The following is a 24,500-nucleotide window of genomic DNA, read 5'->3' as shown; positions in this document are numbered from 1 at the left end:
GCCTCGAACATTTGTAGAATTTTCGTCTAGGATTATTGTGAGTCGATGAAGTGAGGTGTTTAGAAATGGTGCCATAATTACATTTTACATGAGATGAACAGCTTCCTTGAGACATTTATGAACCCACAAAATTATCGAATTTGAAGAGAGTGGAGTTATGGACAGAAATTTGGTGGAGAAAGAGACGGCTTCAATGGAGAAGACAAGGAAGAATACATATATGAAGGAGCAATTTGGGTTGATCGGAGGTGTGAGGAAGAAGAAATTTCATGAATGGAGGAAAAATTGGGGCTGATTGAAGGTGTGAGGAAGAATAATGAATTTAGGGTTCTTAAAAGAGATGGGTCGGGTGGGGATTTAACGGGGAACGGTAATATAATCATTACCCCCATTTAAAAATTGTTTTTCTATTAAAAAAATTAATCGTTAAAAAAATCAGTTAATGCCCTCATCAGTGATTGTTTCATACGCGCATAGGTCTGGGCAACTTGAGGTTGAAAATAATTGAAACTTATGTTCTTTAGGGGGTATATAATTACAGGTTAAGTTTAGTTGCTAAAGTGAGTTGTGCGGCCAAGATTAGGGGGGAAATGATGTATCTTCTCTATATTTACATACCATGTTGGTATTATAATTTTGGGGGCATTTCGAGTAAATAATTTTAGGGGCATGAAAGTGAGAGGCGTATGTGCGGGTAATTATTTTGCTTTCAAGGAGCAGCGACGTTCTTTCCCCTATATTCAATGCATTGGCCAAAAATAAATCTCAACACGTGAGTTATGGTTTAGGTGGACTCGGGTGATTATAGAAAAAGTAGGTAGAGAGGGAAGGAAAAATCACTTTAAAAGCCAACATATATTCTGATTAATTTACCCGTTTGGCTAGGAGAATTGTTCACTTTTTTCGGAAATTTTTTTCACTTTTTTCAATAACTAGTGTTTGGCCATAAAAATTTCAAAAACAATTTGATGTTGTGTTTGGAATTTGAAAAACAACAAAACCTTGTCTCCACTTTTTCTAACCACAAAGTCACTCCACTGTTTAAGTAATTTTTTGTTTACATTTTGCTAATTTTTGTTTAAAGACAAAATTATAAGGTATAAACAAGTACCCATTTTAACCATTTTATTGACCCCCCACCCCCTCTTAATCTGACCCACAAAAACGAAGATACTGAAATCAATTACTCAAGTGACGTCGAAATGGAACATCTACTATTTTGCTAATTTGAGGTTGTCACTTGAAGTTTGTAACACTTAACTTTCACTCAATTTTTAATCTACGATTTTACTTATTGTTGTAGAATTATATTTTCATATGCTACATTTATAAAATAACAGATGCTAGACTTACTCAAAGTGACATAGAAAGGGAACATCTACTATTTTGCTAATTTGAGGTTGTCACTTGAAGTTTGTAACACTTAACTTTCAATCAGTTTTTAATCTATGATCTTACTTGTTGTTGTAGAATTAAATTTGCATATGCTACATTTATAAGATAACATATGCTAGACTATTTTGTGACCCAAAGTGTAACCAATTTTATAAAGATTTTAAATTTAATATATTTTTTTTTTAAATCAACAACATAATAAAAACTGAAACTCATCTTAAAAAGTACAATATAGCAATGCATGGTGCATAGTAAAGCAAACTGTTAAGGTATAGGCTTTGGGTCGAGTCAAGTGAGCGGATCAATAAAATGGTTAAAATGGGTACTTGTTTATTTCTTACAATTTTGGCTTTAAACAAACATCAACAAAATGTAATTAAAAAATCACTTAAATAGGTTGAGTGACTTTGTAGGTGAAACACCAATACTTGAGTGACTTTGTGGTTAGAAAACAAAGTTGAGTGACTTTCTAAGCGAAATATTATAGTTGCGTGATTTTTTCGTTAGAAAACAAAGTTGAGTGACTTTCTGAGTAAAACACCCACAGTTGAGTGACCATCTGAGATATTATTTCAAAATATATCGGACAAACGACTATAGAGAGCTTTGACTGTATTATTTTGTCTGTATTATTTTGTCTACCTGACTTAAATTTGCAATCAAACATTACACTACAATTTTAGTACCAGTATTATTCTACCTAATACACCTTACTAAACAACCCCTAAGGGCATAGCACTAATATAAGAAAAAAGATCACTTTAAATTCGAACTTAATGTTTTGGATTTGGGCTCTAGCCCATTTATGAAGGAGTTGAATCTATATTTTTCTTTGGGCTTCTTACACAATTGTCTTTGTCTGACAAAATAGTGTTCACCAGTCGTGACCCAAAAAGGAATTTCATTCACTGTAGCCCAACATTAACCAGTTTGCTCAAAAAATCAGCGCCATTCCTCACTTTATTTCTCTACTTGCATCATTATACAGTGTAATCGAAAATCTTTTTATGTAATGATCCTTTTGGTCGTTTTGAGCTTTTGGACTGGTCTTTCCCAAAATACCCATTACGTAGTTTCATCTTGGCATGGGTGAGGCAATCGTGAGTTTCAGATCAGTTTTAAAGAAATTGGAAGTTCTTAAATTAAGAAAATGAGAAAGTTTGACCAAGGTCAAAATCAAGGGTAAATGAGTATGTATCCGAAAAGTCTTAAGTCATCCACGGCCCCTTAAAGTTGTCCACAGAATCCACTTAGACACCTCAACCTAGCCTTATACATATTTAACACCTCTCTTTTGTTTAAAATCGCTCCTATTAGATTTTTTTTTTTTGATGACATGGCATTATGTGTGCAATACACTTATAACACGCGTGTGAGAGGCATTTATTTGGCCAATTTCTCTTATAAAATGCTCTTTATTCTTTATTTTTCGTTGTCACCCCTTCCTCAATCATACACCACCAACTCACTGCCGCCGTCGTCGCCATCACCTCTACCATATCCATTTTCTTCATCATTTTAATATCTGAATCACCACCATCATTTTCTTCTCCTTTTCATTAAATCTAACATTCACCACTATTGCTATCTTGCTCACAGAAAAATTAAAAAATGACACAACTTTCTTTCTCCCCTCCCCCTCTTCTGCCAGAAAAATGCAGATCTATGCCACAAAATATAGATCTGAAAAAAAAATCTAAAGATTAAGATTTAGAGGATGTCGGTAGTGGTGGTGGGGCACGATGACAGCGGCGGCAATCGGTGGCTGATATGTCTGTTGGGGAAGAAAATCTACCATCGGAAACCAAAAAACATAATCAGATCTAAAAAAATTGAAAAAAAAAAAAGAGAAAAAAGGAGGAATTTGGAGGACGGCGGCCGGTGGCTGGCATGGTTAGGATTTGTTGGGCGAGAAGAAAGGAGGGGGCGGTAGGGTAGGTGGGGTTTCAAAAATATTTTTTTCTTTGGGCTTAATTTTTTTTAATTCCCTTACAATTATTTTTTTATTTGTTATTTGGATTAAATGCTTCGTTTCCTTTTTTAATTTGTCACCATGCCATGTCAGTACCGAGTGCACTACAAACATTTCATAGTTTTAGCAAATTGTCAAAAAAGTGCCTAATAGGAACAGTTAAGGTGTTCAATAGGTAAGGCTGGATTGAGGCATCTAAGTGAACTCCGTAAACAAGTTTAAGGGGTTGTGGATGACTTAAGCCATCCGAAAAAGTAGAGAGAGTACAAAGTGTGAACTGAGACATTGTCAGATCGCCTAGATTACTTGGATGTTAATTATATTACATTCATTACTCTTTTTGCATTTAATTAACTTTCCTCCTTGGATTGTTAAACTTGGTTAAATAAAATCATATCTCAGTCATTAACAGCTGTAATAGTGTAGTTGATTGTCGATAAAACCCCTTCACCCTAATTTAATTTCTATTCTTCAAGAGTATCTGTCAAGTAGATGAAAGAAAATAGAGTGGAACAAAAAGAGAGAGATAAGAAGAAGAAGAAGAAGAAGAAGAAGAAGAAGAAGAAGAAGAAGAAGAGAGATAAAGGTATCCCTAAAATATTATGCCCCAAAGCAGAAGCCATAGCTTACTTTGATGATTTTAGAGAATGTCATCCTTGGTTGAAACTTGAAAACCCCGGATCTTCTTCTTCTACCGAAGAAAACACAACATAAATTACTACCCTTATATTCTAATCAGCTTATCTCTTCATTTTATGTAATCCTCTTGTGAGGAAGAGCAGGGCTGAGAATCCAGATCAGAGCAAGGCCGCAGGAATGGTGCTTCTTTTGGGTTTGGATCTGCGTCATGCCGGGGATAATTCTATTTTAGACCCTCTTATTCATGCCATTGGGCAAGACAATTCCAACAGTCGTCTTATTCATTGCTCTAGGTCGGATTACGGTGCCATAGCATCTTTGAATCGTAACTTTCGCTTATTAATCAGGAGCGGAGAGCTTTACAGATATTAGCGACAAAATGGTGATTGAGCATTGGTTTATTTCTCCTTCCATATGTTTGAATGGGATACTTTTGACCCTAGTCGTCGTTGTTGGATGCATCTGCCAACTATGAATGTCGGTGAATGCTTTGTGTTCTCTAACAGTGAGTCTTTGGCAGTTGACACGAAACTGCTTGTGTTAGGAAAAGAGATCTTTTTGTCTGTCATTTAGCATTACAGTTTATTGACAAACACATGGTCATCCGGAATGCGGATGTATACACTAAGATTTTTATTTTTACAAATGTATGGGGAGGTTTGCCATTACAAAATTTGGTGATTGTGATTCAGCAGGAAATATACCAACTCAGCCTAAACTTTATAATTCGATGCAGAACATGGAAGAGTTTACTGAGGCATGAACAAGCCACGTAAGATGTATTCTAGTATTCGTGGATGGGAAGTTTTATGTGATCGTAGTATTGGAGGAGTCAATCAAAGTGGTTGACTTGTGGGAGGAGTATGATATGAAAACAAGAACATGGACTGAAATCCCAAACATGTCTCCTGTGCGAACTAATGCAGATAGGAATAATGCACATGCTATTTATGGAGTACCTCCCTTGGTGGCTGTTGTAAATAATGAATTACATGTTGCTGATTGTGGTGTAATAATTATATACAATTCATTATTCACAACAGTCACCAAGGGAGGTACTCCAGATATAGCATGTGCATTATTCTTATCTGCATTAGCTCGCACAGGAGACATGTTTGGGATTTCGGTCCATGTTCTTGTTTTCATATCATACTCCTCCCTAGAAGTCAATCACTTTGATTCAGCTCCTCCAATACCTACGATCACATAAAACTTCCCATCCATGAATACCCTAGAATTCATCTTACGTGGCTTGTTCATGCCCGGTAAACTCTTCCATGTTCCTGCCACTGAATTATAAAGTTTAGCTAAGTTGAGTATATTTCCTAGTGAATCACAACCACCAGCTAGAATGGCAACCTCCCCAAGGTTGGCAGCCAAATAAAAATCTTAGTGTATACATCCGCATTCCGGATGACCATGTGTTTGTCAATAAACTGTAATGCTAAATGACAGGCAAAAAGATCTCTTTTCCTAACACAAGCAGTTCCGTGCCAATTGCCAAAGACTCATTGTTAGAGAACACAAAGCATTCACCGGCATTCATAGTTGGCAGATGCATCCAACGGCGACGACTAGGTTCAAAAGATCCCATTCAAGCATATAGAAGGAGAAATAAACCTAATGCTCAATCACCATTTTGTCACTGATATTTGTAAAGCTCTCTGCTCCTGATTAATGAGAGAAAGCTACTATTCAAAGAGACGTTTACGGCACCGTATCCGATCCTGTAGCAACGAATAAGACACCGATGGAATTGTCATGCCCAATGGCATGAAGAGCAGGTCCGAAATAGAATTATCCTAACATGACTACGTACCTAAATCTAAAAGAAGCACCATTTTCATGCCTTGCTCGATTCAGATTCTCTCAACTCGTTCTTCCTTACAAGAGATTGGCATAAAATGAAGCTAATAGTTGAATATAAGGATAGCTATTTGTGTTGTGTTTTCTCCGATAGAAGAAGAAGATCTGGGGTTTTCAAGTTTCAACCAAGGATGGCATTCTCTCTAAAATCATTAAAGTAAGCTATGGCTTTTGCTTTGGGGCATAATCTTTTACGGATACCTTTATCTCTCTTCTTCTTCTCGTCTCTCTCTTTCTGCTCCGCTCTATTTTCTTTCAACTACCGGAAAGATACTCTTGAAGAATAGAAATTAAATTGGGGTGGAGGGGTTTTATCGACAATTAACTACACTATTGCAGTTGTTAATGACTGAGATATGATTTATTTAACCAAGTTTAACAATCCAAGGAGGAAAATTAATTAAAATGCCAAAAGAGTAATGAAATAAATATAATTAACATCCAAGCAAACTAAGGAGATTCTGAAAAATGAAGGCCATAGTGATCACAAGACCACCACCTTCTTCTTCTTCAACGTGCTTTCTTCACAGTACCAACTCCACTCTCTCTTTCAAATTTCTCTCAAATTCAAGCAATTTGGACAATAAGAGAAATTTGGCCAAGTCTTTGCATTCTGCAACTATGGAAAGTGGTTCCGTCTTGAAGGCTGAGGAAGCTAGGGTTCCTGCAGCACTTCCTTTGCCTACTTCACCTGTAACCAAGGTAACCCTTCCTCATTTTTCCTTACCATTTGTGTATATTAATTTATTCAATTTTCTCTTTTATTCTTATCATGTTGCAAAATTTGTGAGTTTTGGTAAGTTATATACGAATTTGGTCCAATTTTATTGTCTTCGTAGTGTGTGTTACCTATGTGTTTGAATTGGTTTAGTATTACAAAATGATCATTACTGATTTAGGGCCCGTTTGGCCATGGATAATTCACTGTTTTCCAGAATTTTCATGTTTGGACATAGAATTGTTACAATATTCCAGGCGGAATTCGAAAAACTCCAAATACCTGTTTTCACATTTTGCACTCCAAATCACTCACAAAAATTCAATATTTTTCCAAGCTGTGTTCATGTCCAAAAACAACTCCAATTTTTCAACTTTTTTTCAAATACTACTTTTTTATTTTGTTGAAATATCAGAAATTTTTTATGTGAAATTTACTTATATCTATATAGTCAAAGGAGGAGATATTTAAGGACTCATAAAGAAATGTGATATTTTTCCTATTTATGAACTGCCATTTCACCTTAAGCGATAAGGCGTTGTTCAGAAAGGTGATGCCTATATCCAAAAGAGTAATGGTGTAATATGTAAACATACTTTTTCACTTTTGAGTATTACTCTCACTTGCTTTCTCTCGTTTTCCTTTTAGAAGCTTCATTAGCTTGTGAACAATTTTGAGGTTGATTAACGTTTTCACTTTACCTTACCATTCTAATAACGCTATGGTTCCTGCAAGTAGCTGTCTTTCTTGTCCGATAGGTTATATCGATCTTGAAAAAATTGGTTAACTTCCTATGGAGACGAGCTTCTTGTTTTGTGTTTATCTTTTCTGTGCTTTAGAGCTTCATTACGATGTCATAGTTTGCTATTTTGTGCATCAGTTCAAGATTGCTCTTTGCCAATTATCTGTAACTACCTACAAGGAGAGAAACATTGCTCATGCTCAGCAGTCAATAGAAGATGCTGCAGACAAGGGTGCTCAGCTTATTCTTCTCCCTGTAAGTTTCTTTTATTTTCTAAAAATGGTGGCTGAACTAGCTCAATGTTGTCGTCTCTCTGACTCGAGAAAGGTGGAGAGACAAAATTTCTTACCAATAGGGTATCTACATTTTATCTGTTCTTTACCAGCAAGATTCCTCACTGTGACGCACATTGTTTATGAGAGACTTACAGTATTTGGTATCAGAATTCCACGAATAATGGGCCTATAATTCATGTGTGAACTAAATTATGGTATTACGTGTTTCAAATTAAAAAAATATTAAAGCATAAGAAATAGAATCTGTCTCCATCATTAAAATTTTCCACTTTAACTATTTCCTTGTTGCTTGTCCTTCTTACATTAAGTAATGGGCCTATAATTCATGTCTGAGCTAAATTATTAATTTGCTTGCTGAAGGCGTATACATGCTTAATTGTTTGTCCTGTTATTTGTTAGGTTGTTATTTTAGATCAACTTGGTGTTTGTATTTTGAGTGCACTGAGAGAGTTCTATGATATTTCTTTGACATTGTTCTAACTCATGATGGCTATGTCCTCATTCTGTCTCACTATTGTTTACATTCAATAGTTTGCCTCCATTAGTATCTCTTTTTTACTCTTCTCTTCTTGTTTCAAAGTGAGTTCTAAATTTACACAATTGCTTCCTGCTATGACAGGAAATATGGAATGGTCCATATTCCAACGACAGTTTTCCAGTATATGCAGAGGACATTGATGCTGGTGGAGATGCGTCTCCTTCAACTAGGATGTTATCTGAAGTTTCTCGGAGTCGAAAAGTTACAATTATTGGTGGCTCTATACCTGAACGCAGTGATGATAAATTATATAACAGTTGTTGTGTCTTTGGCACAGATGGAAAGCTTTTAGCCAAGCATAGGAAGGTCTGCACATTTTCTTTCTCATTTAGAAAGAGTTATAAGAAAAACACTCTAAGAAAAAATGATTTATGACACGGGTTTGCAATCCAATTATGTTCATTATGAGCCCGTTTGGATTGGCTTATAAGTTGACTTATAAGCTGTTTTCAGCTTTTTTGAGTGTTTGGCTGGCCAGCTGAAAGTCATTTTGTGCTTAAAATAAGCTCAAAAAAATAATTAGGCCCATTTGACTTAGCTTATCTAAAGCAGCTTATAAGCTGAAAACAGCTTATAAGCCAAAAAAAATAAGTTAGACTACCCCAACTTATTTTTTTTAGCTTATAAGCTGCAAACAGCTTATAGGCATAAGCCCATCCAAACAGGCTCTATATCTACTATTTCTCATAAATTTATTTAATTTCATGTTCAAAATTCTTGAGCCTTAGTGGTTTAACTAATTCAGTCAGAAAGCAATTTTTTGCAGATACATCTCTTTGACATTGACATTCCAGGGAAGATGACTTTCAAAGAATCAAGGACCCTAACAGCTGGAGCGAGACCTACTATTGTAGACACAGGTTAGACAAGCTTTCGACTAATTTAAGATGTACATTGATCACCTATTCATTCTTCTGTATAAAATTTGGGGAGACAAATTGGTTATGTCCTTGTTTGACTAGTTCAAATAAAAAGTTTGAGCCATTCTGACCTAGGAGGAAACTTGCAACTTTTCCCCAAGTCTGATGGTGAGTCTCAATCTCGTAACAACATCTGTTGCATTTAATTAAAGAGGAAAAAAAAAATAAAAGGAACCAGCATCTGCTGTTTTATTATATTGTACCGGTGGGCGGTGGCTGCCTTTGAAGATATCTCGTTAGTTGCAGTTCTTCACTTGGAAGGATGCACAGCATATTGCCAAAGTTTTTCTTTTTTCCTGAAATTAATTGATGCAAATGTGTTCTGTGATTTTATACCAAAGTACTTGCGACGATTCAGTAGAGCTATCATAAGTAACTAGTGAATTTCATATGCAGAGGTTGGCCGTATTGGTATTGGTATATGCTATGACATTCGCTTCCAAGAACTAGCGGCTATCTATGCTGCAAGAGGTATTAGTTATCTATTTCTCTAATTGTCTACTAGAGATATTTAACTTTCCCATCTTCTCTCTGTGAAAGGCAGTTATTCTTTGTATTATGCAATGTTCATCCCGAAGACCTACCCTTTCCGCCTTATCCTTTTCTTTTGAAATTTTGTCGACCTCCAAGTTAAAATCCTTCACTTCTGAGACATTGGAAGATTGTCAGTTTTTGTGATCGGAAATTGAAGCTTTGACAAGTTAAAGACAGTTGAAATACTCTGCATAATATGTGGCTCATCATATTCTCTACATCATAAAACGGAGTTTACCCTGCTCACAATTTAGTTTTGACATAGAAAAATTGTATTCGTGTCTCATCTAGATTTCGCAAAATGGAAGTAAAGAGGCTAATTTATGTCTGGTTTAACAAGCCATTATGAGCTCGATTTCTATTACCTACTGTTTTTTCATGCATGTTAGGTGCTCATCTGCTTTGTTATCCTGGCGCCTTTAACATGACCACTGGACCACTGCATTGGGAGTTGTTGCAACGGGCAAGGTAGTGATGAATTTAGTACTGCATACGTAACTAAGTTTTAGTCTATTCTATCATGTGATAAAGGCTGATTTCTTGGAAGCTGCGCTATCAGTGTTACTAGGGGTGCTTTTTTTCCTTTATATAATATGTTACAAAATACCATCGAGGCTATCTTTTTTATCTTCTCAGCCTTCTTAAATTATAAAAGGAACTCTGACATATTGAGGTGCATCTTAGTTTCTGGCATTCTGTTAAGGAATCAAATGTGTATATAACTAAGTCCCGGATGCTATTCTTGACAAATGAAATCAGACTGGGATATTTGTCATTTCACACGCTGCATAGTTTGTTTGTTTATATGTCTTAGTGCAGAGATATTGAATCAAATGACAGAGTCATGCCTATGAACCACTTATTCGTGATTCCCCCGACAGTGAAGAAAACAAGGGTGTCTTGTGAATTAAGAGTGTACTTTGCGCCTTTCAACAAATTGTTACTGATGGTTGTTGGTGACCATGTGGTCTACTTTATCATATTGACTTTTAATTTCGGAGAACATTTACTGCACATGCTATAGTGATTCTTGCAATAGGTTATTTTGTGGAAATTGATGTATGTATATTGATTAACAAGTCCATATGAGTTTATGTATTGATTTCATTTTAATTTTTCTTCCAATTCTCTTTTTCGTTTCTTCAGTACTTTTGAGATGTCAAAAACTGTATGTCTGCTTTTTCTTTTATAGTTTGTCACTCCTTAATTTTTACTTTTAAAGTACTAACTAATCACTCAGGTTTCAAGTTGGAAATTAATCAACTCTATAAGAGCAAGATAAACTTGTTGAATTGAGGACGGAAGGACTAGATCCGTTAAAAAGCTTTGTTTCCTTCTAGATGTATTGAAATACACACTCTGATCTTTCAAATCCTAGGAAGACTTATTTGCTTGCCTTTTCGTTCGTTTACATATGCAGTCAAGTTTTGTTGAAGTCTGTATAATAATTTGACTTTACATGCACATAGAGAATAACTAGTAACATCTATGTTACTTGTCCTGCAGGGCTGCAGATTGCCAGGTACATCACTGATACCAGTATGCTCCACATTTTTTTACCATATTGCTTTTGCAGGATTGGTCTTTGACAGTGTTAGTTGCAAAGTTTCTTGAAACGTCTCCACATTTATTTATGCATGCACTGCTCTATTTGGTGTTAAAGATTATTCTGATTGTTATGGCCAGATCCTGTAAATTCTTGTCCATGTAATCCTAAGTTACTCGGACTCTTCACTTTTGGTGCCGCACCCGTGTCGACACGACATGGGTGTTTGTATGGGTGTGGGATCCATACCTAATCTGGTCAAACGATTTTGGGTACTTTGACCAAAATCGATGGAGGAATTCCGGACAGATTCAATGATTTCAGTAATCAAAACAAATGACAAGGTGAAATTGAAGAAAATGGAATACCTTGTACATAGAAATTTCTATGTCACTCCTTTTTCTTTTATCTCCTTCTAGGATTTTTCTCTTGATCAATATTTTCTCCTCAGGTTTTCCACATAATATCTCATAATTAAGGATTCACAACTCTATTTTTAGATATTTGAAATAATTTTAGCCGAATCCCTGCACCCGTATCCATACCTGGATCCGTATCCCTGAATCTTAAAATTTAGATCATGAAGGATCCAACCTCTAGATCCACACCCGTATCGGACACCCGCACCCGAGTCCAAGCAACTTAGATGTAATCCACTATGGATTGCATGGATGATTTCAATAATACTTAGGGAAATTTCAGTAATGTACAATTTAGCACACAAAATTATATTTGGGTAGCCATATTTTTAAATTACAAACCTATGACCCAACAAATTATGACGCAAAATATATACAAGCATTATACAACAATGTACAACTTTATACAACAATATACAACTTTATACACCTACTGTAGACAATATATAAACCTTATATAAAAATGTATAATAACGTATAAGAGGTGTTTATACACACTTATACAGTGTTATGCAGTGTTATACAGTGTTTATACAATGTTAAAAGTGTAACATAGTGTTTGTGTTTTATACACACTTTACCCTTAAAAAAAGCACCAACATTAGAAAGAGATTTGGAAGGAAAAAATAGCATCTTAGAGTTTGATATGGGGGAAGGGGGGGTGGCTATCCGGTAATAAGTTTTTTTTTTAAATGGGATGAAGCTTAAAATGTAAGAAAAATTATGGCCATTTCGGGTAAATACTTTACCCAAAATGTCATAGAGCGTTATTTTCCCTAATACTTAGTTGTCCAAAATAGAAGATACTGTACATACCCTGTTAGAATCGGTGCTTCTTTGATACCAAATGCTTTATATTTTTCCCTTTCTTGTCATGTATAGTTAAATGGGAATTTTAGCTTGTAGTTGATAGTAGGAATCAAATTATATTATACTTCCGGTCCAAAATAATTGAGGTTTTAACCTCTAAAAGTTGGTCCAAAATAGCTGAAGTTTCATAAATTCAAGAAAGTATTTAGTTCTCTTTTCGCCCTTAACATATTCCCATATCCCCATAATAATTATGTCAATCTAAAAAGAAAGAAAATCATGATTAAGTGTATTTTAGTCAAAGCCCCTCTTGATTTTTAGGAGTTAGTGAATTCCTTAATCTATGTGCCCAAACTTAAAACCTCAATTATTTTGGACCGGAGGGAGTAGCATGACTCTGCTTCTTATTAGCATCAATTTAAATGTAACACTTTTATGTCTGTCCCTAGAAAATTTCTGAGTTGAACAATTTCTTTTGAATCTCATGGTTAGCTGATTGTATTTATTACTCCAAAGATCTGATCTTATTTGTTGTGCTATATTCCGATCAGTTGTATGTAGCAACGTGTTCGCCCGCCAGAGACAGTGGTTCTAGTTATGTAGCTTGGGGACACTCCACTCTTGTTGGACCCGTGAGTATTTGACATCTTACGTGGTTTGTTACAAAGATCCTCTAGTTAACATTTTCTCATGTCTCTCTAAAGAAGAAACAACAAAGATCTCAAATCATTTACTAGCGAGCAGATTACTGGTGGAAAAAAGAATTTTATATTGGAAACACTCATGTTTTGTAAAAGTGGCTTTAACTGTCGCTAAATATCTTATACTGATTCAAATCCCTCTCAAACCCCCCCCCCCCCCCCCCGCCAAAAAAAACAAACCCCCAACCTTCCCCACCCAAAAAAAAAAAAAAAGGGGGAAAAAGAAAAGGAAACTAAAGAAACTCAATCTTGGCAGTTTGGAGAAGTGCTCGTGACAACAGAACATGAGGAGACTACACTAATAGCAGAGATTGATTATTCAGTAATTGAGCAGAGAAGGTGAGTTCCTTCTGTACCTCCAGATTACTTTCAGATTGAATATGTATTTACATTGTATATGTTCAGTTGTTTGTGCATTGCTTTGCTGCATTTTATGTCAATATTTTTCATCCAAAAATGATTTTTTGATGGTTAATTTGCTGGAACCCTCTCACAGTCACGATCTTTGTTCATGTTTAGAGCTTATAACTACCTTAATTTGATACAACATGCGGAATAAATACTTTTGAATAAATACTTTTATTATAAGAAATTCCCAGAACGAAATAATCTATAATTGATCGGTGATAAGAGAGTCTATTGAATGGCTCATACTTAAGAGCTGGTCAATTATAAGAAGTTTACAATTTGAATAGATATGATCGTATAACTACTAAACCGGATACGACTTACAAGACGTTTACAAGGATAGAGAACAACGATTTTAAGGATAAGAAACAACAAATCTAAGGAGAGACTGCGGGTTGCAATAGCTCACCCAAACGTCTTTGACGAATGCCTCGAAACGGTCGTGAGACTCCGAACATCACTGAAATAACTCTACACTCCTGCATGAGTGTAGCAAGAGTAGTATGAGCACAACACTAGGCTCGTAGGTATCATAGGCCGACTAAGACTAGATAACGTATATAAAGGCAACAAGCAAGAAAAACATATAAACCAACAAGTACAAGTCAATATGAATCCATATCCACGATTAACAAGTCATCTTTTATGTTATAGCATCTAAACCCAATTGTGCCAAGTCTTAGTATAATCAATCCGAATCAAGACATCACGTAGTATCACAACAATCAAACGGAACCAAGATATAATGCAATGCAATAATGTATGTAGGATGAATGCAATGCATATGCAAGCTTTGTACAACATGTCCGGACGGAGCTTAACTCCACGTCTCGGCGATCATGACCCATGGGGACCCGCGAAGTCCATGTACCACTCGCTCCCGAATATAACCTCGGATCACGAGCACACTCTCACGATCCCGGCAAAGACCTCGGGCATCGGACACTCCATCGTTCCCGCAAGAAACCTCGGGCAACAAACACTCATCTCTCTTTTACCCTCCTCCGCAAAGACCTCGGAGGCTACACTCTCTCACATATCATCATTAGTGCCATAACCATGCATATATCAATGTATCATGGAAATGCATATGAGTATGATGAAATGTAATGTTAAAAACCAATTCAATCCGAAACGGTACCGCACATGGAATACAAGTAATATCAGCAATAAGGCTACACAAAAAGCCACAATGGAATCACCATTCTCATCTCCATATCAATCAAGTAAAACACCGCAATATCATAGCCATGATATATCATTAGTCACAGATACTCAATGTCTCAAGTGGCAACGAGCACAAAAAAAAAAATAGATCAAGATAAGTCAACAACACAACGGGATGTGTAGCCCCCAAATCATACAACAAGGTCCAACCTAAGAAAATATCTAACCCAACTTGATACCCGCAGTTTATATGCATTCTCCGACAATATCATCTAAACATACGCTTCGCTAATCAAAGTCTCACCATAAGGTAAACCGTAACCTACCTCAATGCCGAACGGTGTCACGAACTCCCATGCCAAAGCTTTTTCCTTCTCGAAGTGCTTCCGATCGGACAAGGTCTTTAGTGCTTATTCGTCACACAATATGTGTACGCTACCCAATAATACTTCAACCTATATTAAGACGCCAACAACTATGGTTAAGCTACGGGGGAGATTCAAACGTATTCTAACGTTAGTAACTCCTTTCTAGATGTTTAGGCGATGTTTTCTCTTGTATCTAAACCAACCACATACTACCAATACAACATCAATAATTATGTGTTCAATACCAATCCGGACAGCCCACACAATATTCTAAACAGCCCACATTCATAACATGCAATAACGATTCACATACGGCTTCGACATTCTCAAGTTACTTTTATTAGTTTGTAGCCTTAACGTTTGCATGTAACAACTTATAACAGCCCATCCAACATACAATATGATGTATACTCTTAACTTATAATTATTCTTTCCAACTTAATGAAAACACAAGTCCAAAACAGTCCACTACCACAACATGTCCAAAACAGTCCCTACCCGACAACATAATAATGTTCGGAATTCTTGCAAACGTTTACGAACATACTAAGCCAACCACATGCGATTTTTATACATCATTTCATGTCTTCTTTTCATATAATTTTAGTAAGTTATGACCAGCTATCCACACGACAAGTACAACATCAATTCATACGCAACTACGCTATATCGTCATTTTTATAATCCTTAAAACAACTCACAAATGACTTTAGTTTCAACTCCAACCATTAAACACCTTCCTTTCCATCATAAAATTCATGATAATAACAATCAAAATATCAAGTAAAAACAGTTCACTAACTTCTTCACAAAACAGTCCACACACGGCTACACCATGCTTCAACATCTCTCACATAAAATCATAGATTCAACCATTTTCATACTAACCTAACTTCACCTTTAACCTTCCAATTCTTTTCATTCTTTTTACCATGAGATCTATGATAGTAACAACCATATTTATTAAAGAAAATCAGTCCATTAATTCCACCAAAACAGTCCCTACGGCCAACTAACATTCCAACGCCAACTTTCATGATTTTATGCATGCGATTCATGTTCGTCAAGTTACAACCATACTTCAACATCAACACATATAACCCCATAACTACTATCATGTTCCAACATCAATACACCTTATTTCATGCATACAACTTATATTCACACATCTACATCACCCTTAATACTTGAAAAGAAAGTTAGATCTTACCTTGACAACTTGACTTCTCTACTTGGCTAGAGTTGGTGACTTGAGATGGAAAATGGTTCTTGTTGCTCCAAAGACTATCTTCACGTTTTAGGGACCTTCTAAAGGGTTGAAACACCTTGGAAAATAATTTTTGGATCAAGACTCAAAGAGCTAAATTTCAGCCCTCTTGGCCGAATGGTTCTCCTCTCTAGGCTTAGGTTTTCTTTCTTTGTGTTGTGTAGTTGAAATGAATTGTGATGGCTGATTTCTTGGTCATTATTTGGTTCAACTTTGATGCCTACAAGTTGGTCACATGCTCCACTTATGGCATGATTCATTCCATTAACTTTACACTTTAAATTTTCTAATTTGTTTTCTACAACTTTTGGCCAACCTCACCTTCTTGTTTCTCCTTTCTTCTTTCTTTTCAATTGTTTACAAGACAATTGTATGTGTGGTGAATGATTCATACACCACCCTTTGTCCATTGTAATCATGCCAAGATGGATGAGCAATATTTAATGTAAAATGATCCCTCCACCATGTTATGTCCTCCTAAAACAATGTATACTTTCATAAAGTAGTGGATGCTCAAATATTCAATTGTATGCTTCAACTTTTTCTCCTCAAAATTTTCAGCCCTATGGCCGAATGTAACTTGTGTGTTTCTTCCAAATTTAATTGTCCACAATATGTTGAAAATGTAGTGGATGAATCAACATTTAATTGCATATTTGTATGTCTTCCATTAACCTTATTTTAGATGACTTTGAGTCATCCTTTTTACCTTGGATGTTGATGCTCTTGTTGGCTCATTATTGTCACCAATTTTTACTTAACACCACACTTAAGTAATTCCTAATCTCCAATAACATTTTTGTACTAAGTAAAATTTGTAACCGATTTGTTCTAGTTTAGAAATTAAAATCCAAAGTTTCTATCTCACGTTGATTCTTTCGCGAATAACTCGACGTATAAAAATACGGGGTCTAACATTCTCCCCTCCTTTAGAACATTCGTCCTCGAATGTCAAATGAGGACTAAAACTCGTCAATTAAATAACCGAATCACCCGTTATCGCAAGCTATAGACACCAAAATTAGACCACGAATAAGGTGTTTTAGGGATATTAGGCCTAAAAGTGCCAAACGACCAAATGGGTCGTTACATCAGATACCAATTAAACAATCGCTCGTCCTCGAGCGACAAGAGAGAATGAAAGCTGACGGTAACTAAAGAATCCTTGATAGGACACTCGTGGGAAACCTCTACGGAATATGCCATAAACATTTCTCTCTCGCCTTACTAGCGGAACTCCCTCTAACTTAGATAAAAGACCTAATTTTCATATTTCCAAATTCAAAATTTTCCCCCCCATCCTCGCTTTCCGAATATAACCATTGCTTTTGTCAAAATGTTCTAATCGTATATAACCAAACCTATGAACGTTATCGATAGGCCTCACAATTTTCCTTAGAACCACACCAACCTTAGAATAAGACGCAAACCTTGCCCACTCGAACCGGTAAAGTATTCTGATTTCACTAACCCTTCTTTCACCATTCTTAAATTTTCTTTCGTCGAAGTACCCTTGCCAAAAATCCTTAATGGAAATAATTTCCCTTTCTCCTTAGTTCATAAGTTCACTAACGTGATCACTGATATCTAAAAGTATTTCACCATTAGTGCTAGTCACACCATCATCATTCTGTCACCGTAAATAATTCCATTGACCCACGCCTTATTCGATAGTCCTCAAAAAGATGTTTACGGATGAATAACCGACCCTTACTTAACTATACCGAAATTAGTCAAATATAAGGTATAAGTCACTGTATTGTAGACTTAGGGTAGATAATTTACTTTAAAGTACTAGTCTTGTCTTTATATATTTCTTATGTGTATAAATACTAATACAAATTATTTCTTGTCAATATAGATTTCTTAACCGTACTTATATAACGTAATTAATTGATTCTTGATTTGTATATCATGGTTTTGACGTATTACAGATTTTTTTTATCGGTTATATACGTCTATTCTTAATTACGTATTTTAAAAATAAACAATACGTATCTATACACAATTCCTAATTTTTTTTTTATATATATATATATATATATATATATATATATATATATATATATATATATATATTTTTTTTTTTTTTTTTTTTTTCATTTGATTTTGTGGCGACAAGCTTTATAAAAGCGTACTGTTCAAATTTTTTTTTTTTTTTTTTTTTTGTTTTAAAAAAAAAAAAAGCTTTTACCCTCGTGTAAAACCCGGATGGCCGACAACTTTATGAAAATTTTGTCCTCTTTCCAAAAGCAAAAAGCGACGGCATCTTCAAGATCAGCCGTCCACTTGGATTACGCGTTTTATAGGGAAGAGTGATGTACAGGAAGTGACTACACTAGCTGACCTTCGTTCATGCACCAATGCTGCATATATGCTTCTAGGATCCTTCCTTTTGAATCCAATTACAAGAAAGAATGCAAGGTAATTCGGGACACTACGCTATCGATCATCGCACGATAACGCTTTTGATGTTGCTAACAATCCTTTGATGATGGATTTCACTCTTGAAGATCCATTTTATTCATCTTTTTATAACCCTACCCGGTGATGGTCATATTCTGAATATCTATTTGTATACACTAATAGTATTTGTTCTAAATAAATTATCTAATGTATTATAATGTTATGGGTGCAGGGATGTGGAGCGAAACGAGGGATGAGAACCAGGAATTGTTGTCATGTGACAACAATCAAGAAAAAGATAATTATAACGGAAAAAGGAAGCAAAAAATGTTATCTCGAGAAGCAATTTCCAAGTGTTTTTACATGCCAATAAATCAAGCCAAGGAACTCAATATTGGGGTGACACTTTTGAAGATAAGATGTAGGGATTTGGGAATTCGAAGGTGGCCACATAGGAAGTTAATGAGTCTTCAAACCCTAATCAAGAATGTTAAGGTTCACTCTCTATATACACATCTTCTTTACACTCTTGTTTCAAATAAAAAAAATTCACCTTTTAGTTTATGTAACAATATTATATTCTCTTAATATTTCGTTTAGAAAAGAACGTTAAGATATTCTCTACATAGACATGTTACCCTTGTTTCGATGATGAATATTTGCAGGAATTGAAGAGGGGGGAAGGAAATGGTATGGAAACGAAGTGGAAGGATGTGATAGATTCATTAGAGGAAGAGAAGAAAAGGATGGAGGAAATCCCGGACATGGAACTTGAGGAGAAAACAAAGAAATTAAGGCAATCTTGTTTCAAGGCTAACCACAAGAAGAGAAAGCTTATGGGTATGGCGAATTGCGTGCTTCTTTTGATACCTACCGCGATAGTGGTCCGTGTTGCAGACAATAATCTTTGCTATTGGTTATGGCCATAGAGAGGAAGATGATGAAGATGAAGTCATTAAGTCTCTTCTTGCCGACTGTTTCAACTCCAGCAGCCCAACTTTGCATGATTGAACTTTTTTTTTTTTTTTTTTTTTTTTTTTTTTTTTGGTGTGTTCCTATTAGCTACTCGAAGAAAGTAGTTGGGACAATGGTAAAATGTGCTGATTTGAGTGGTGAAATCAATCTCTTTAAAACTTCCATTTGTGTAGACTGTCGATATCACAGGCTCTTGAAATGCAGTTCCTTTTCTTTTCAATTAAAGGCGAATAAACCTAAAATGTTTAATTAAAGGCGAACAAACCTAAAATGATCAATTAAAGGCGAACTAGCCTAAATGCGGTGCTTGATCTATGATTATTAATGATGCAGTGCCAATGATTTGGGGATCTTCTACCCTTCCAAAATTCACGTCTAAAAAGTTCCTGTACTCAAAGAAATTTGTGAGTTTCAAATTTAATCGGTATTAAGTTGGCTTTGCCCTTTGCTTTATCTGAATCTTGCAATTTGCGACACTAGGTTGGAGGAATCGAGTCAAAAGTAGTTCATATGTGCAAGGAAAATAAAATTAAAATTTCTAATAATGTGACCGAAGCCTATGTAAGCCTATAATTAAATCCTATTATAAGGTGGATAAAACCCAAATAAATAATGAAGTCTTATTATAAGGTAGACAATCCTAAAATAAAATAATTAAATACTTTGAATAATTCGTTCGTTAAATGACCACTCCACTACCTCTATACCCTATTCTCACCTTTTCATAATTAGGTTCCACTGCCACCAACCTTTAGAAAGGAAAAGTCATAGCACTAATCCATTGATCAAATTATTTTTATCTTTTATCCCACTACAATCCAACATTAATAACAAAAATGCCCAGCTGTTCAGTCTCGTTTCTCGTGCCAACGGATCCCAAAACTCGCTTTTGATGCTTCCAACGGATTCCTTGTGAAATTTCACTCAAATTAGGCTTTTGAAACACTCAATTTGACCTTACAATGAATGAGATATGGTGGTTTCAAGTTTTGGAAAGAATGCAGATTTTTAATACGAATTTCAGTAGCCATTTCACAACTTTCCCATAATTCTCATTCAAAAACTTAGATGCAAAGACCCGATAATCCTTCATCTATACTATAAGAACTCTTACTTTGCTATACGCTTCCTAAAACCGATCATACCATCGAACAAATCGCTCTTATTAAGCCATAAATGCATTCTTGCCTCTTTCGAGAAAATCCAATACTATAAATATGGAGGTCCTATGACCCTATGAATCACTTCTCCCATCTCTTCAACCATCCTCACAATAACGAGCCTAACCACGACTCCACACAACTGAAACCTTAGGTCATATCTAGAAACCGAACTTAGTCACGCATCTAAATTAGGACAACACAACTCGACTGCGTACCACATGTCGGAAACAACCGTTCGCGCAAGAATTTAAGGATGAGTTCCCATCATCCGGGAGAAGGTAAAACAGAGAAGTTCAGATACCAATTGGGATCAACTAGATACCAATTTGAATGAAGTAGCACGAAATAATGAAAGAATCTGAATTTTCCTAGATGTCCCATAGCCTCCCAATTATAAGTGTGGCGCGCAACACACCCATAAGTAGGACTCTACTAGACATTGCTCTTGTACTTATAGACCGGGTAACCTAAGCTCTGATACCAACTTGTCACGACCCAAATCATGGATCATGCGGGCACCCACACTAACCCTCCCCGGTGGGCGAACCCTTCGATAACTACCTTAATTTGATACAACATGCGGAATAAATACTTTTATTATAAGAAATTCCCAAAAATCGGTCTAGACTCATACAAGAGCTTCTAAGAAGTTTACAATTTGAATAGATAACAGACTCGAAACCGGATACGACTTCGTTTAAGGATAGAGAACAACGTAAATCTAAGGAGAGACTCGGGTTGCAATAGCTCACCCAAACGTCTTTGACGAATGCCTCGAAACGGTCGTGAGACTCCGAACATCTCGAAATAACTCTACACTCCGAAGGAGTGTAGCAAGAGTAGTATGAGCACAACACTAGGCTCGTAGGTATCATAGGCCGACTAAGACTAGATAACGTATATAAAGGCAACAAGCAAGAAAAACATATAAACCAACAAGTACAAGTCAATATGAATCCATATCCACGAACAAGTCATCTTTTATGTTATAGCATCTAAACCCAATTGTGCCAAGTCTTAGTATAATCAATCCGAATCAAGACATCACAAAGTAGTATCACAACAATCAACCAGAACCAAGATATAATGCAATGCAATAATGTATGTAGGATGAATGCAATGCATATGCAGCTTTGTACAACATGTCCGGACGGAGCTTAACTCCACGTCTCGGCGATCATGACCCATGGGGGACCCGCGAAGTCCATGTACCACTCGCTCCGGAATATAACCTCGGATCACGAGCACACTCTCACGATCCCGGCAAAGACCTCGGGCATCGGACACTCCATCGTTCCCGGCAAGAAACCTCGGGCAACAAACACTCATCTCTTTTACCCTCTCCGGCAAAGACCTCGGAGGCTACACTCTCTCACATATCATCATTAGTGCCATAACCATGCATATATCAATGTATCATGGAAATGCATATGAGTATGATGAAATGTAATGTTAAAAACCAATTCAATCCGAAACGGTACCGCACATGAAATACAAGTAATATCAAGCAATAAGGCTACACAAAAAGCCACAATGGAATCACCATTCTCATCTCCATATCAATCAAGTAAAACACCGCAATATCATAGCCATGATATATCATTAGTCACAGATACTCAATGTCTCAAGTGGCAACGAGCACAAAAAAAAAAAATAGATCAAGATAAGTCAACAACACAACGGGATGTGTAGCCCCCAAATCATACAACAAGGTCCAACCTAAGAAAATATCTAACCCAACTTGATACCCGCAGGTTTATATGCATTCTCCGACAATATCATCTAAACATACGCTTCGCTAATCAAAGTCTCACCATAAGGTAAACCGTAACCTACCTCAATGCCGAACGGGTGTCACGAACTCCCATGCCAAAGCTTTTTCCTTCGAAGTGCTTCCGATCGGACAAGGTCTTTAGTGCTTATTCGTCACACAATATGTGTACGCTACCCAATAATACTTCAACCTATATTAAGACGCCAACAACTATGGTTAAGCTACGGGGAGATTCAAACGTATTCTAACGTTAGTAACTCCTTTCTAGATGTTTAGGCGATGTTTTCTCTTGTATCTAAACCAACCACATACTACCAATACAACATCAATAATTATGTGTTCAATACCAATCCGGACAGCCCACACAATATTCTAAACGACCCCACATTCATAACATGCAATAACGATTCACATACGGCTTCGACATTCTCAAGTTACTTTTATTAGTTTGTAGCCTTAACGTTTGCATGTAACAACTTATAACAGCCCATCCAACATACAATATGATGTATACTCTTAACTTATAATTATTCTTTCCAACTTAATGAAAACACAAGTCCAAAATGTCCACTACCACAACATGTCCAAAACGGTCCCTACCCGACAACATAATAATGTTCGGAATTCTTGCAAACGTTTACGAACATACTAAGCCAACCACATGCGATTTTTATACATCATTTCATGTCTTCTTTTCATATAATTTTAGTAAGTTATGACCAGCTATCCACACGACAAGTACAACATCAATTCATACGCAACTACGCTATATCGTCATTTTTATAATCCTTAAAACAACTCACAAATGACTTTAGTTTCAACTCCAACCATTAAACACCTTCCTTTCCATCATAAAATTCATGATAATAACAATCAAAATATCAAGTAAAAACAGTTCACTAACTTCTTCACAAAACATCCACACACGGCTACACCATGCTTCAACATCTCTCACATAAAATCATAGATTCAACCATTTTCATACTAACCTAACTTCACCTTTAACCTTCCAATTCTTTTCATTCTTTTTACCATGAGATCTATGATAGTAACAACCATATTTATTAAAGAAAATCAGTCCATTAATTCCACCAAAAAAGTCCCTACGGCCAACTAACATTCCAACGCCAACTTTCATGATTTTATGCATGCGATTCATGTTCGTCAAGTTACAACCATACTTCAACATCAACACATATAACCCCATAACTACTATCATGTTCCAACATCAATACACCTTATTTCATGCATACAACTTATATTCACACATCTACATCACCCTTAATACTTGAAAAGAAAGTTAGATCTTACCTTGACAACTTGACTTCTCTACTTGGCTAGAGTTGGTGACTTGAGATGGAAAATGGTTCTTGTTGCTCCAAAGACTATCTTCACGTTTTAGGGACCTTCTAAAGGGTTGAAACACCTTGGAAAATAATTTTTGGATCAAGACTCAAAGAGCTAAATTTGACCTCTTGGCCGAATGGTTCTCCTCTCTAGGCTTAGGTTTTCTTTCTTTGTGTTGTGTAGTTGAAATGAATTGTGATGGTGATTTCTTGGTCATTATTTGGTTCAACTTTGATGCCTACAAGTTGGTCACATGCTCCACTTATGGCATGATTCATTCCATTAACTTTACACTTTAAATTTTCTAATTTGTTTTCTACAACTTTTGGCCAACCTCACCTTCTTGTTTCTCCTTTCTTCTTTCTTTTCAATTGTTTACAAGACAATTGTATGTGTGGTGAATGATTCATACACCACCCTTTGTCCATTGTAATCATGCCAAGATGGATGAGCAATATTTAATGTAAAATGATCCCTCCACCATGTTATGTCCTCCTAAAACAATGTATACTTTTCATAAAGTAGTGGA

The 24,500-nt window shown here is 36.0% G+C and overlaps 1 protein-coding gene and 1 pseudogene across 5 annotated transcripts; both read left to right on the top strand.

The window, feature by feature from the left end:
* Positions 1-2,827: 2,827 nt before the first annotated feature.
* On the top strand, positions 2,828-5,702 carry LOC132036426 (F-box/kelch-repeat protein SKIP11-like; annotated as a pseudogene).
* A 246-nt stretch (positions 5,703-5,948) lies between these two features.
* Positions 5,949-13,496, top strand: LOC132037496 (omega-amidase, chloroplastic-like). 5 transcript variants are annotated; one of them, XR_009409903.1, is made up of 9 exons: positions 5,949-6,574; positions 7,471-7,587; positions 8,248-8,472; positions 8,933-9,026; positions 9,483-9,557; positions 10,010-10,088; positions 11,127-11,213; positions 12,947-13,027; positions 13,353-13,412. XR_009409903.1 is itself a non-coding variant. In XM_059428032.1 (9 exons), the coding sequence occupies exons 1-8, from the start codon at positions 6,341-6,343 to the stop codon at positions 13,037-13,039; spliced, it is 933 nt and encodes a 310-aa protein (XP_059284015.1). In that variant the 5' UTR covers positions 5,949-6,340; the 3' UTR covers positions 13,040-13,050; positions 13,353-13,426. The 5 variants fall into 5 exon arrangements, 2 of the variants coding, with proteins under 2 accessions (XP_059284015.1, XP_059284014.1); XR_009409904.1 differs by having other exon boundaries at positions 11,127-11,159; positions 13,353-13,368; XM_059428032.1 differs by having other exon boundaries at positions 11,127-11,142; positions 12,947-13,050; positions 13,353-13,426.
* The last annotated feature ends 11,004 nt before the right edge of the window (positions 13,497-24,500 follow it).

The sequence above is a fragment of the Lycium ferocissimum genome, chromosome 11 (genome assembly GCF_029784015.1).
Source record: "Lycium ferocissimum isolate CSIRO_LF1 chromosome 11, AGI_CSIRO_Lferr_CH_V1, whole genome shotgun sequence".
Taxonomy (NCBI): Eukaryota; Viridiplantae; Streptophyta; class Magnoliopsida; order Solanales; family Solanaceae; genus Lycium; species Lycium ferocissimum.
This window is presented reverse-complemented; position numbering and strand designations above follow the sequence as displayed.